Consider the following 14119-nt stretch of genomic DNA (forward strand, 5'->3'; position numbering starts at 1 on the left):
CTCTTGGTTTTGCCTCTGGTCCTGATCTCCTGATTCAGGCCCCACATTGGGCTGAGCGCTGACAGTGCAGCGCCTTCTTGGGATTCTCTCTCTCCCTCTCTCTGCCCCTCCCCTGCTCTCTCTCTCTCTCATAATAAATAAATAAACTTAAAAAAATTTTTTTTTAAATGGTAGAATTTTGGATTGAGCAACTTCAGTTTTAGGAATCTGCCCTAAGAAAATAATCACTTGAACCAAGAGGTATGTACAGGGATACCTTTTCCAGTCTTATTTGTGATCAGAGTAGCAGAAACAATCCCACTTCACAACGGGGACACATTAGCAGTACCTTAACCCATTTAGTGCCAGGTGAGATAGAAATAAATTATAAGTAGAAGTTGTTTTTGATTGATTGGTTTCGGAAGAGTGTGAGCAGTTGGAAAAACCTGGAGTAGGAACATCCCCGAAAAGGAGTGACGATCTGTTCTCCTGAGTTGAGCTGGTGAAACCGCTATGATTAGTTGACCCTCCCGTGAGGTTGACGCTCTTCCAGAGAGTTGGCGCTTCCGGTAGAGGTGGCGCTCTGGTCCCTGGCTGCGAAGGTGATCTGCTAAGTGGTTAGGAAGAGTTGAAAGATAGGGACGAACTACACAGTTGGAACTGGCGCGTCAGGCGTTTCAGAGAGAGAGAGAGAGAGACAGAGAGAGAGATGGTCTGTGACGTGGCGCTTCAGGCCTGGATTCCGGGGTCAGGCCGCTCCACCAGGGCCCGTCGTGTGACTGGGAGCGGACTGCTTGGACTCCCTGGGCCTTTGTTTCCTCCTCTGGGCCATTGGAATGAGAAAGGTGCCTGCCTAGACCCCTACTGCCTACTGTGAGGACCCCCTGCTGTGAGGACCAGCCCAGCGTGGTGAGTGAGTAGAGCAATTTAGTGGCCTCAAGTAGCGTTCCATTCTTTCCAAATGTTTGTTTATTAGCAAGACTTACCGAATGTTATCAGTCACATACACTCTCCTGAAGTGTTGAGTCGGACTCTAATGAGTTCTCTTCATTCTGACAGCAGAGTGAGGTATGTTAGTGGCTGATTTTTTTCTCCTTCCTGCAGTGTGTGTGTCCGTGAAGCACACTTAAAATGACAAGTTCTTTTACGAAAACGCTCTTTTCTCACAATCCCCATATCTCCTGCTGTGGGAGTACTTGGTAGCAGTGTCACTTCTTAGACATTTTTAAGAGAAGGTGCATTTTGAAGAAAACGAGTGTACGTCAGCCTACTCGGGGAGCTGAAGACTGATATATATTTTGTTTCTGTTTTTCAGGAGAGGTTTCAGTTTCCAGCTCAAGTGACCGACGTGTCTGAAAATGCTAAGGATCTTATTCGAAGGCTCATTTGCAGCAGAGAACACCGACTGGGGCAAAATGGCATAGAAGACTTTAAGAAACACCCCTTTTTCAATGGAATTGATTGGGATAATATTCGAAACTGTGAAGCACCATATATCCCAGAAGTTAGTAGCCCAACAGATACGTCAAATTTTGATGTGGACGATGATTGTTTAAAGAATTCCGTAAGTATGACTCTGTGAAGAAGTTCTGTCTCTTTCTTTTTAATATGGTTATAAAGCAGTCTTACGGACTTTCTTCTCAGCGACCAGTCAGACAGTCTCATGGCTTCTAGTATTTATTCTCTCAGACATGAAGCAGTTAAGAGAGTTCGCTGAGGCCAACATGTTTGTTCATGACAAGGAGCAGAATTCAACTTCACGACTTACTCGTTAGGTCAGTTACACCTTAGGTTTCCGAGGAGGAGCAGAAGTTAGCTGCTTAGAAAAGTAGACTCACGATAGCAGAGTGAGGAGGTCGGCAAATCTCTCCTTAAAGAGCACCGTGATCCTGGACTATCTTGGGGCTTGACGAAACAACCCAGGGTAAATCAATTTAGAAGCCTTTATTCCTAAGAACCTGGGCTTTGGTTCAAAACCGCCCCCACCGCCTTCCGTCAGCTTGGTTGGGGCTATAGAACTGTTAGCAGGAAGCAGCTTTGCTGCCAGGGAACTGACGCGATTGGGAGAGCTGCCCATACCCGGTGGTGGTACCACGAGAAATAGCAAAGTTGGGGGGAGTGAATGGGGAGGAAATCTACAGCCTCGCTGTCCTGAGGTTCCAGCCTTACCTGGGGTGGCGGTGGACCAGCCGTGTAGCCAGGCCTTCCACCGCTTGGAGCTTAGGGCTGGCATAGGTCCTCAACCCCTGCTCCAGTCCTTTAAGGTCCATAAATACAATTTCCGACAAGAAGAACGCACGATTTTTATGGGGTTTGTCCTTTTAGTCATCTTCTTTTTTTTTTTTTTTAATTTTTTTTTTTTATGTTTTATTNAGAGGGGCAGAGAGAGGGAGAGAGAGAGAAACCCAAGCAGGCTCCGCACTGTCAGTGTGGAGCCCGGTGTGGGGCTCGATCTCATGGAACCGTGAGGTAATAACCTGAGCCGAAATCACGAGTTGGTCGCTTAACCAACTGAGCCGCCCAGGTGCCCCGCCTTATTAGCCTTCTTAATTTGAACTTTATTCTTTTATTCCACTGTTTTATTTCTTATGGTTTTAATGCTCCACTAAGAAATTTTATATTAATTTTAGGTTACTTTTCACTGTTCAGGAAGTAGCACATGCAAGGCAGATAAGAACATCCTATGCTTCTGTCTCTGGGCTTTCCTCATGAGTTTCTTTCTTATTATAAGAGTTGTATTTACTGTTAACAGAAGCTTGAGTCTTTCCAAATTCAGTATGTGGTACAGCCGATTCTGATTATGGTAGTTACACATTCAGTTAGGTCTGTGTACAGGGCATTAGCGAGTATTGAACCACCACCACTCCCGGGGAAAGTTAGCTTCTAAGAGCCTCTGGCCTTCTGACCAGCCAGTCAACACAGAACCTTGTTTTATGTATGTTTCTATTTAAAGTCACCTTATTTCATGATATTGTTCATCGATGAAGTTTGACCTCACAGCTAACAGCCATGTAACTCGCGCCTGCACAGAGCTGGTCTAACACACGGACTTCGTAGGGCACATCACAGCCGCCTTGCTTAGGAAGGCGAGGTGGCCCTTGGCACTGTGCTGGTGGGACTTGTTAAACAACGCAGTGCCCGTAAAAGCAGAAAAATGTGAAAAACATGGCACGTGTAGGTCCCGGAAGGAGTGCTGGTCTGGAGTGCCCGAGCTGACACGGGAGGCTAGAGCGCCTCCCTGTCCGGCCCCAGCTGGAAACCCAGGCAGCAGACACTCGGTTTAGTGTGGTCTCTCTGCACATGTCCCTGAGCGATTGCAGGACTGTGAGCATTGATTTCGGGTTACAAATAACTCTTCTTCGGGACACAGCAGGTGCACAGCTGTGAATGCCTGGATCATGACTGAACCGTCAGCGTCAGCCTTTCCATATCGATTTTCGTTTTACTAGAATGTTCTGGCATCAGTGTTTGCTGCGTGCGTTGTAGGTCCCGACACGTCTGTCCCAGACCCAACCTGGGGGTCTACCTCCAGCCCTGTGTTCCCTCGTGACAGCAGCCCTGCGGATGAGCCTCCTGGTCACAGTTGCTCATTTCTTACCAGATGTTTTCTCGCCCCTCAGGAAACGATGCCTCCCCCCACACATACCGCCTTCTCGGGCCACCACCTGCCGTTTGTGGGCTTCACGTACACCAGTAGCTGGTAAGTTGGAAAAGTTCACATACTGTGGACGGCTCCAAGCAGGTTAAAATGAACGGAGATTGTAAAATACATACCAGAGAGTCTTGTAAATAATAATTTAAAAAAATTAAATATAGGAAGAAGCTACTGCAGGAGAAAGAACATGAGACTCTGAAGTCATTTGGAGGAGACAGAAGGGCAGTAGGGCTCGGGATCTAGCTCTCGGCACCAGGGCAGGAAGCGGGAGGGTCCCTTGAGCAGGGGTGCTCTCCCTCCATCAGGCCGCCGCCCGCTCCCCCGTCCCCCTCGCTCGCTCGGCGTAGGCTGAGGGCGATTCTAATCACTCCTTACCTGCCCCTCCCCCCTTGGCTGCCTCTTGCTCTGTCGCATGGTTTTGCTAAGGTGACATCCCTTTTCTGCCTGCACCTGTGCAGCTCAGGGTCCAGAGAAACTTCCTGGCCTTTCTTGCTGGTCTTCCTTAAGTTCATGATTACCAACCTCAAGCACCTCCTTGCTGCCTGGACGGTGCACTGTGTTCCCCCCCACCCCCCAGCCCGTTCTTCCGCTCTCCCCGGGCTCCATCTCATGCTTTATACTTTCCCCGGAAACCTCTGTCGCCTTGCGCTCACCTCATAATCCCGCTCCCTCTTGCACGGAGAGGTCGAGGCAGTTGGTTTCCCTACGCGCCTTCGCACGTGGCACCGCCTCCCTCTGGCCCCGAGCTCCCGTCTGTGTGGATGGACTGGGGGGCTTTGGACTCGCTCCGCTGCTTCTGGCTTTCTGGCCTCTCCTCTGTCTCTGGCTCCCTGTGCCCCAGCGCTTAGTCTTGGGACCTTTTCCGTTTACCCCCCGGTGCCCTCCCAGACATTTGCTGCTGTGTCCCCAGCGGAGGCCTCTCTGCTCTCTCCTACTTCCAGCCTCTCAGCCTCCCACCTCTCAGGTTTCTAGTGTCGTCTCTTAGATTCTCTGAACCGGCTGGTGCTGGCGGGAGGGAATTCTCAGCGCAGCCCGCCCTCCTCCTCTCAGGGCCAACCCCCCACTGTCCCCCCAGCCCAGCGCCTTCGCCTCTCACTCCAAACCGCGGTTCCTGCAAGGCCCTGCATGACTGGCTCACTTTACCTTTCTGTTTCCCGCTACCCTTGACCTTGCTCACTCGACTCCGGCCACACACGTGTCCTTTCTGGCCTGTGAATGTGCCGGACACGCTCTTGTCTCAGAGCTTTTGCACTTCTGTTCCATCTGCCTGGAATGCTGTTCCCCCTGTTACTCCCTTGGCTCGTCCCCTTCCTTGCTCTGGACTTTATTCAGAGTTCCTTTCTGCGTGAAAGCTGCCCGGCCACTCTGTCTAGATTTTTCTTTCCTCCCCGTTAATATTTGACCTCCTCCTTTCCTGCTTTATGTCTGCTCCAGCAGTCTGATGCCCCGGAGGTTTTACTTATTTATCTGGTTTGTTTCTGTCTCTGGAAGACAAGTGGCCAACACTCCACGTATTTTTAGCTAAATTGTATTAAAGAAAGCATTTCACTTTTGCATCTGAATCCTGATAAAGAGGACGTGACGTGTGCTTTGGACCACGATTCCACTTGCGTGGGTCGCCATGTTTTCAGCAAACTTCATTCTGTCATTTGTGGTGATTAAAATTCGAGACACATGGGACTCTCTTTCACTTAAAAATTCTTCTGAAAAGTCACTTGTGTTGAGTTTTGCAAACAGTGTGTCTGGCAGTCACTGTAGTGGTGGCCACAGCCATCCTGAGCCATTCAAATCCGTGTTTGAAGCGGACGGTTCCCTGCAGGCACCCGTGTCTGTGCGAACTCACCCGGTTTGTCCCCACAGCGTTCTCTCTGACCGGAGCTGTCTGCGCGTGACAGCCGGGCCCGCCTCACTGGACCTGGACGTCAGCGTTCAGAGGACTCTGGACAACACGTTGGCCACCGAGGCTTACGAGAGAAGGATCAAGCGCCTGGAGCAGGAGAAACTCGAACTTGGCAGAAAGCTTCAAGGTGAGTATGTGTCAGAGATGCCGTCTTCTGTCTTTTGAATTGGACTCACAGTTTGAGGGACTGTTTATTGAGGGACTGTTGTTTTATCTTGAGACGAAATTTGTTTTACGAGGTGAGAAAAAGCCAGGTGAAGGAGATCACACAGAATATAGTAGAAGACCATTTATGTAAACTCGCAACCTCAGAGCAGCGTTCCCCCCCCCACCCCCGGGCACGTGTGCTGCACACGGACACGTCTGGGGACACGGGGCCCTTCTCACCCCGGCGTCGCACTCCGTGTCACCGTCGCATTGCTGGTCCCTAAAAGGCCAGCTTCCTAGCAGCCTTTCTCTGCAGCATCACTCCTGTCCTCACACTTGGTGGTTTTATTCTCTTTATTTATTTCTTAAGTTTATTTACTGATTTTGAGAGAGAGAGAGAGAACGTGAGCAGGGGAGGGACAGAGAGAGAAGGAGAGAGAGAATCCCACTCAGAAGCCCACGTGGGGCTCGAACTCACGAACTGTGAGATCACGACCTGAGCCAGAACCAGGAGTTGGACGCTGAACCGCCTGAGCCTCCCGGGCGCCCCAGACACTTGTGGGCAGATCCTCATGTTCTGAGCTGCTGGCCTCCTGGTCGCTCGCGTCCCACGGTCTTGTCCTCCGCCCGCCCTCATCGGCTCCTGTCTCGAGACCACGCTCGCTGAAATGCTCGATGGACCGCGCTCTCAGGCAGACCCGCGGCGTCCCCCGTTCTCGCCGTCTGCTCCACCCCGGTGGTGCCTCCAGTTCCGTCAGCCCCACCGTCACCTACGGCCCTGTCGCCCTGCCCCGTGGTCGGTCGTCTTCGTGGCCTCACGCGGGCGTCCCCTCTGTTGCCCCTCCTGCTGCCTGTCTCCCCTTGGCCAGAACTCCAGCCCTGCTGACGTGCATCACCCGCGCACCTGCGTGGCTGCGGGAACGTACTGGGGACCCGCCGCGCGCTGACTGATCCCCCCAAGTTCACGGGCACTGATGTCAATTTGAGGCTTCCCGAATACTGCCCAGTCCGAATCTTCTCACCCGTCAGCACTTGTCCTACTTGACACCACCCCTCCCCCCCCAGAGATCTTCACCCCCTACGACTCCCTCCATTGCTCTTTCAGCTTCTGGCCGCTCTGGGCTCCTTGGCTGTTCTTTCCACAAACCTGGCACATCCCCACCTCAGGGCCTTTGCGTTAGCTGCTGCCCTGCCTTAAACTCCCTTCCTTTGTGTTCACACGACTCGTTCCCTTACCTCGGTCAGGGAGGTATTTCTACCTGAATGTTACCTTTAAGTGAGGCCTTTCCTGACTACCCCGTTTGTAACCTAACCTTGCTTTATCTCCGGCATTCGCTGTGCCCCTCGCCTGCTTTATTTTCTCCAAAATAAAGGACGTAACATACAATTTATTTTACGTCACTCCTTTGGTGAATGAAGGAATATAACCCAAAAGCTTCTGACTCTTACGAGATAAAGAATCAGATTGTTAGAATAGTAAACTTCTGCTGTTCTGTTTTCAGAGGCCCAGTGGGGAAAGAAACGCCACAGACAGCAGTAAAACAGACTGCTTTCTGTTTTTCCATCAGTCTCCCAGATTTCTGCATGTGGATTAGTTCCTCTCTGTGGTGCAAGTTGTTTTGACTGTTTAATCGAATATATTTACCGCATATCACTGTATACATTTAAGGCGTGCACCTTGTGACTTTGGTGCATCCATGCATCGTGACGAGATTGTCGTTGCGGGAAGCTTAGCACCTTCTCTCACGGCACATAGTCACACTGCGGCGTTGCTGTCTGTGTTCCTCACACTGTGCCCTAGACCTTCAGGATTCATTTGCTACTTGTTGCGAGTTTGGACCCTTGAATACCACTCTCCCTGCCCCCGCCCCCTCCCTGTAACCACGCTTTTACTCTTTGTTATTTTATGAGCTGGACTTTTTCGGATCTCACACAGGAGGGACGTCATACACCACGTGTCTTTCTACATCTGACTGAGCCACTCAGCACAGTGGCTCAAGGTCCATCCGTCCACGTTGTCACACATGGCAGGACGCTGTCCTTTCTCATGGCCGAATGACAGTCCGTTGTGTACCTGCGCCCCACCTTTTGATCCATTCATCCACTGGTGCACCTTTAGGTGGTTTCCACGACTTGGTTATTGCGAATTATGCTTCAGGAAACATGGGGGCGCATCTATCCCTTCGAAATCGTGCTCTTATTTCCTTTGGGAACACAACCAGAAATGGAACTGCTGGGTTGTATGGTAGGTCAATTTTTAATTCTTTTGAGGAAACTTCAAACCATTGTCAGTGGTGGCTGGAGACGTTCATTCCCACCAACTGTGCACTTGGGTTCCGTTTTTCACCACGTCCCATCCGCACCTGTTGTCTCTTGTCTTCCTGTCTTCCTGGTCTTCTTGATCGCCATTCTGACAGGTGTGAGCACAGTGATACCTCACTGGGGTTTTGATCTGCATTTCCCTTACAATTAGTGATGTGAAATCGAGCATCTTTCCATGCGCCTGTTGGCCATTTGGAAGGGCTTTTTTGAAAAATGTCTATTCGGTTCTTCTGCCCATTTCTGAATTGGATTGTTTGGTTTTTGTTAGTAAGTTGCGTGAGTTCTTCGTATATCTCGGATATTAGCCCGTTAGCCAGTATATTGCTTGCAAAGGTTTCCTCCCATGCTGTAAGTCGCCTTTTCACTTTGCTAATTGTTTCTTTTGCTTTACAGAAGCGTCTGTGTGGGGGGTGGGCCCAATTGTCTTGTTTCTGTTGCGCGTGCATTTTGGTGTCGCATGCATTTTGGTGTCACATGCAGAAGACCATTGCCAGGACCAACGTCCGCGAGCTTTTCCCTGTTTTCCTCTAGGCGTCCTACACTGTCAGGTCTTCTTGTTTAAGTCTCTGATCTATTTGGAGTTAATTTTTGTGAGTGGGGGAAGAGGGGCCCACTTGCGTCATTCTGTGTGTTTTCGCGGCACCATTTGTGGAAGAGAGTGTCCTTCCCCAGTGGGTGACCTTGGCTCCCTTGTTGAATAGGAGTTGACCATGTTTGGCGCCATCTGATCCTGGGCTCTGTTTTGTTCTGTGTGTCTGCGTTTGTGCCCGTAGCGTATTGTTTTTTTTCCTGTCTCTTTGTAGTGTGGTTTGAAGTGAGGAAGCGTTCTACCTCTGACCTTGTTCTTTTTGTCGGGACTGCTCTGTGCGGTGTCTCTGTGATGCCACAGCCGATTGGAGGATGGTTGGTTCTGTGCCTGTGAGGAATCCCTTGGTGTTTTGATGGCTGTTGTGTTAAATCTGTACATGGCTTTGGTAGGATAAACATTTTAACAGTATTAATTCTTGTGACCCATGAACGCATGACGTCTTTCCACCTGTCTGTGTTGTCTTCTGTTTCAGCAACTCTTAGGGTTTCCTTGGTACAGATCTTGTCCTTCCTTGGTTCACGTCTTCCTGAGTAGTTCATTGTTTTTGGTGCTGGGTGAAGGAGATGGTTTTCTTTCTTTCTTTTTCCGACGTCTCGCGTTTGCTGTGAAGGAGCACAACAGATTCATTTGTGTTGATTTTGTGTCCTGCAACTTTGCCGAAAGTGGCGATCAGCTCTCCCGCGGTTTTCTGGGTCTGCTCTTTGGGCCTTTCTGTATGTGGAATCTTGAGCAGATAGTAACATTTGTCCCCTCTCTCTGATTTGCATGCCTTGTCTTTCTTTGTTTTGCCTGGTCGCTCTGGCCAGCACTTCCAGGACATTGATGACGGAGTGGACATCCTCGTCTTCCTCCTGATCTCAGAGGGAAAGGCCTCCCTTGAGTATAATCGTTGTCGGTTTGTTGTCAGTGGCCGTGTTTTGCCACATTCCTTCTACATCCAGTCTGTTAAGGCTTTTTATCATGAAAGGATGTTGCATTTTTGTCAGATGCTTTTTCTCTGTCTATTGAGCTGAGCATGTGATTTTCATCTTCCATTTTATTAAGGTGATGTGGGGCCACCCTCGCATCCCCGAGATAAATCCCACTTTGTCACGGTGGGTCATCCTCTGACTATTCCTGAGTAGGGCTTACTGATATTCTGTTGACAATTTTTACATCTGTATTCATGGAGACACTGGCGTATCGGTTTTCTGTGGTCTTCTCTGGTTATAGAATGAATTTGGAAATTTTCCCTCCTCCTCAGTATTTTGAAGAGTTTGAGGAGGATTGTTAGTTTTTTCTTAAAACGTTCAGTAGGATTCCCCAGTGAAGCTGTCAGTTCCTAGAGATTTCTGTGTTGGGAGATTTTTGTTTACTAATTCAATTACATTTTTCGTTACTGGTCTGTTCAAACTTCCTACTTCTTCCTGATTCAGTCTTGGTAGGCTGCATGTTTCTAGAAATGTATCCATCTCTTCCGGTTATGTAGTTTCCTAGCCTCTAATTGTTCATAGTATATTTTCCTATATATTTCTGTGGTTTCGGTCGTACTGTCTTTCATCTCTTCTTCTTCTTTTTTTTAGATGTTTATTTTTGAGAGAAAGAGAGCAAGCAGGGAAGGAGGGGGGACGGAGGGTCCAAAGCAGGCTTTGCACTATAGCAGAGAGCCCTTTGGGGGCCTCAAACTCATGACCCGTGAGATCATGACCTGAGCTGAAGTCAGACGCTTAACCGACTGAGCCCCCCACGTGCCCCATATCTTTAATTTTATTTGAGTCTCTTTTTTTCTTAGTGTAGATAAATGTTTGTCAATGTAGTTCTTTTTTCAGAGAACCAGCTCTTAGTTTCTTCAGTCCTTTCTATTAGTTTTCTGGTCTTGATTTCATTTATTTCTTCCCTGAACCTTATTTTTACCTCCCATTTGCTAACTTTGGACTTAATTATTTGTTCTTCTTTTTTTTTTTTTTTAGCTCTTTGAAGTGTAAATTGGGTTATTTGAAATCTAATTTATTAATATGTTCATTTTTTGCTCTCAGCTTTCAGAGAACACATTGAGGGTTGCTGGAGGGGAGATGGGGGGATGGGCTAGATGGGTGGTGGTTATTAAGGAGAACACTTGCTGTGATGAGCACTGGGTGTTGTCTGTAAGTGATGAACCACTGAAATCTACTTCTGAAACTAATATTGCACAGAACCACTGAAATCTACTTCTGAAACTAATATTGCACAGTATGTTAACTACATAGAATGCACATAAAATTTTTGAAAGAAAAAAAAAACCTTTCTCATAGAACTGCTTTAATCCATCCATTCCACAGATTGGATGTGTTGTATTTTCATTTTCATTTGTTTTGAGAAGATTTTTTTATTTCATTTTTTATTTCTTCTTTGACTCAGTGGTTGTTTAGAATTGTTTAATTTTTACATATTTGTAGATCTGCTCACTTTCCTCTTGTTGATTTCTAATGTCATACCATTGTGGTCAGAAAAGATGGTATAATTTTTTCTTAAATTTTCTAATGTTTGTTTATGTCCTGTCACATGATCTGTCCTGAGCATGTCCTGTGCACACTTAAGAAGAATGTGTATTCTGCTTCTGTTGGACGGAATGTCCTATAATGTCTGTTAAGTCCATTTGTTCTAAAGTCGGGTTCGATTGCAACGTTTCCCTGCTGATTTTCTGTCTGGACCATTTATCCATTGCTAATAGTGGGGTATTGAAGTCACTGACTATTATTGTATTGTCTCTTTCTTCCTTAAGATCTGGAAGGATCTTAATTTGCTTAATATATTTGGGTGCTTGGCTGTTGGGAGTATATATATTTGTAATTATTATATCTTTTTTTAAAAAAAATACTTATTTTGAGAGAGAAAAAGCGTGTGAGTGGGGGAGGGGCAGAGAGAGGGAGAGAGAATCCTAAACAGGCTCGTGCTGTCAGCACAGAGCCCCATGTGGGACTCGATCTCACAAACCGAGTGTTCACGCCCTGAGCCAAAATCAAGAGTTGGACACTTCACCAACTTATCCATCCAGGTTATTATATCTTCTTAACATATTGACCCCTTTGCCTTATGTAATGACCTTTGTCTTGTTACCATCTCTGGCTTGAAGTCTACTTTGTTTGATGGAAGTATGGCTAGTCCCACTTTGTTTGGGTTTTTACTTGCTTGGAATGTTATCTCCCATCCCTTCACTTTGAGCCTGTGTGTATCTTCAGAGCTGATGAGTCTCCTTTAGGCAGCGTATATACTTGGGTCTCATTTGTTTGTTTGTTTAAATCTTCCCACCTGTTCTATGCCTTCTTATTGGTGAATTCAATCCATTTATGTTTAGGGTGATTATTGACACATAAGCACTTATCTTGTCATTTTATCTTTAGCCTTCTGGTGATTTTGTCTCTCCATTGTTTCCTAACTTCTCTTCCCATCTGCCTTTGCCAGTTGGTGGTTTTCGATGGTGATTTGCTCCTTCTCCCCATTTTATGTTTTGTGTCTCTGCTCTAGACTTTGGCTATGTGATGACCATGAGGTTGTCCTGTCTCTGCTGAGAACAGCTTCCCTTCATTCACCTATAAAGGTTCCATCCTTTTATGCCTTCCCTTTTATGGTTTTGGTATCACAAGTTATATCTTTTTCTGCTGTGAATTTGTTACCAAATTGTAGTAGCTAGGGGTGCCTGGGGTCTCAGTCAGTTAAGCCTTCATGACTTCGGCTCAGGTCGTGATCTCACAGTTCGTGGGTTCGAGCCCCGCGTCGGGCTCTGTGCTGACTGCCAGCTCAGAGCCTGGAACCTGCTTCAAATTCTGTGTCTTCCTCTCTCTCTGCCCCTCCCCTGTTCATGTTCTCTCTCAAAAATAAACATTAAAAAAATTTTTTTTTAATTGTGGTAGCTATAGTTATCTTAATGCCCCTTTCCTTTAACATTTATGCTATCATTAAGCTGTCATTATGCTATTCTGAGATAGGGCTATAGTTTTCTAATTCTTCTTTTTTTTAATGTTTTATTTATTTTTGACAGAGATAGAGACAGCGTGATCAGTGGAGGGTCAGAGAGAGAGGGAGACACAGAATCTGAAACAGGCTCCAGGCTCTTAGCTAGCTGTCAGCACAGAGCGCAACGTGGGGACTCGAACCCATGAATCGTGAGATCATGACCTGAGCTGAAGTCGGATGCTTAACCGACTGAGCCACCCAGGCGCCCCTACAGTTTTCTAATTCTTAATGTCTGTTTATTATCTGAATCAGGATTTTGTGTGCTTTCATGTTCCACTTGAGTTTTTTTTTATTTTTTAATTTAATATTTTTAATTTTTTTAATTTTTATTTTTTAAATGTTTACTTAATTTTGAGAGCATGTGAGCAGGGGAGGGGCAGAGAGAGAGGGAGGCAGAATCCAAAGCAGGCTCCAGGCTCTGAGCCATCAGCACAGAGCCCAGTATGGGGCTCGAACTCAACGAACTGTGAGATCATGACCTGAGCCAAAATTAAGAGTCGGATGCTTAACCACCTAAGCCACCCAGGCGCCCCCCTCCTTTCAGTTTTAAGAGCTCCTTTCAACATTTCTTGGAAGGCAGGTCTGATGGTGGTGAGTTACCTTAGCTATTTTTTGTCTTGGAAAGCCCTTCTCTCTCCCTCATATTAGAAGGATAACTGCTGGATAGAATATTCTTGGCTGGTGGTTTTTATTTGTCTGTACTTTGGATATGTCATTCCACTCTCTCCTGGTCTGTGGTTTCTGCTGAGAAATCTGTTGATAGTCTAATGGGTGGAAGTCACATCCTTTTTTCCCCGGTTGCTTTTAAAATTTTGTACCATTGATGGGATGCCTGTGTGGCTCAGTCGGTTAAACATCTGACTCTTAATTTTGGCTCAGGTCATGATCTCACAGTTCATGGGTTTGAGCCCTGCATCCGGCTCTGCATGGACAGTACAGAGCCTGCTTGGGATTCTCTGTCCCCTTCTTTCTCTGCCCCTCCTCTGCTCACGTGTGTGTTCTCTTTTCTTCTCTCTCTCTCTCAAAAGAGACTTCAAAAAAAAAAATCTTTTAAAAAGTTCTTTACCATTGACTCTTGACAGTTTCATTCTGAAGTGTGTTAGTGAAGATATTTTTACATTGAGGTAGTACTGTGTTCTGTTCAGCTGTGTGGACCTTTATGACTAGTTCTGTTTTCCAGTTTGGGGAAGTTCTCAGCTATTTTTTTTAAATGAACCACCTCCCTGTGGTATGCTCATTTTCCTTATGTTCGCTTGTCTGATGGAGGTAACTTTTGTGGAGTTTATTCACTTCTTAAAAATCTCAGATCTCTCTTCTCATCCACCTGAATCATTTCTAGATTCCCACCCTCCAAATCATGTATTCTCTTTGATCTGCTTTTTGATCTGTTCTGTCTCTAGTGCTTTCTTTTTTAAAAAAATTTTTTTAAATTTATTTTGAGAGAGACAGCAGGAACTGGGGGAGGGGCAGAGAGAGGAGGAGTCCAGGCAGGCTCCTCGCTCAGTGCAGAGCCCGATACACGGCTCTCAATTCCATGAACTGTGAGACGGTGATG

At 46.9% G+C, this 14119-nt stretch overlaps 1 protein-coding gene across 1 annotated transcript in view; it reads left to right on the top strand.

Annotated features, from left to right (window-relative positions):
• Positions 1–14119, top strand: part of CDC42BPA (CDC42 binding protein kinase alpha) — a 285304-nt gene that overhangs the window by 145362 nt on the left and 125823 nt on the right. Inside the window, exons 11-13 of the mRNA XM_077779914.1 lie at positions 1295–1543; positions 3600–3679; positions 5495–5661. Coding sequence (XP_077636040.1) covers positions 1295–1543; positions 3600–3679; positions 5495–5661 — 496 coding nt within the window. The remainder of the gene's footprint in view (positions 1–1294; positions 1544–3599; positions 3680–5494; positions 5662–14119) is intronic.

Source organism: Crocuta crocuta, unplaced genomic scaffold (genome assembly GCF_008692635.1).
Source record: "Crocuta crocuta isolate KB4526 unplaced genomic scaffold, BGI_CrCroc_1.0 scaffold322, whole genome shotgun sequence".
NCBI classification, from domain to species: Eukaryota; Metazoa; Chordata; class Mammalia; order Carnivora; family Hyaenidae; genus Crocuta; species Crocuta crocuta.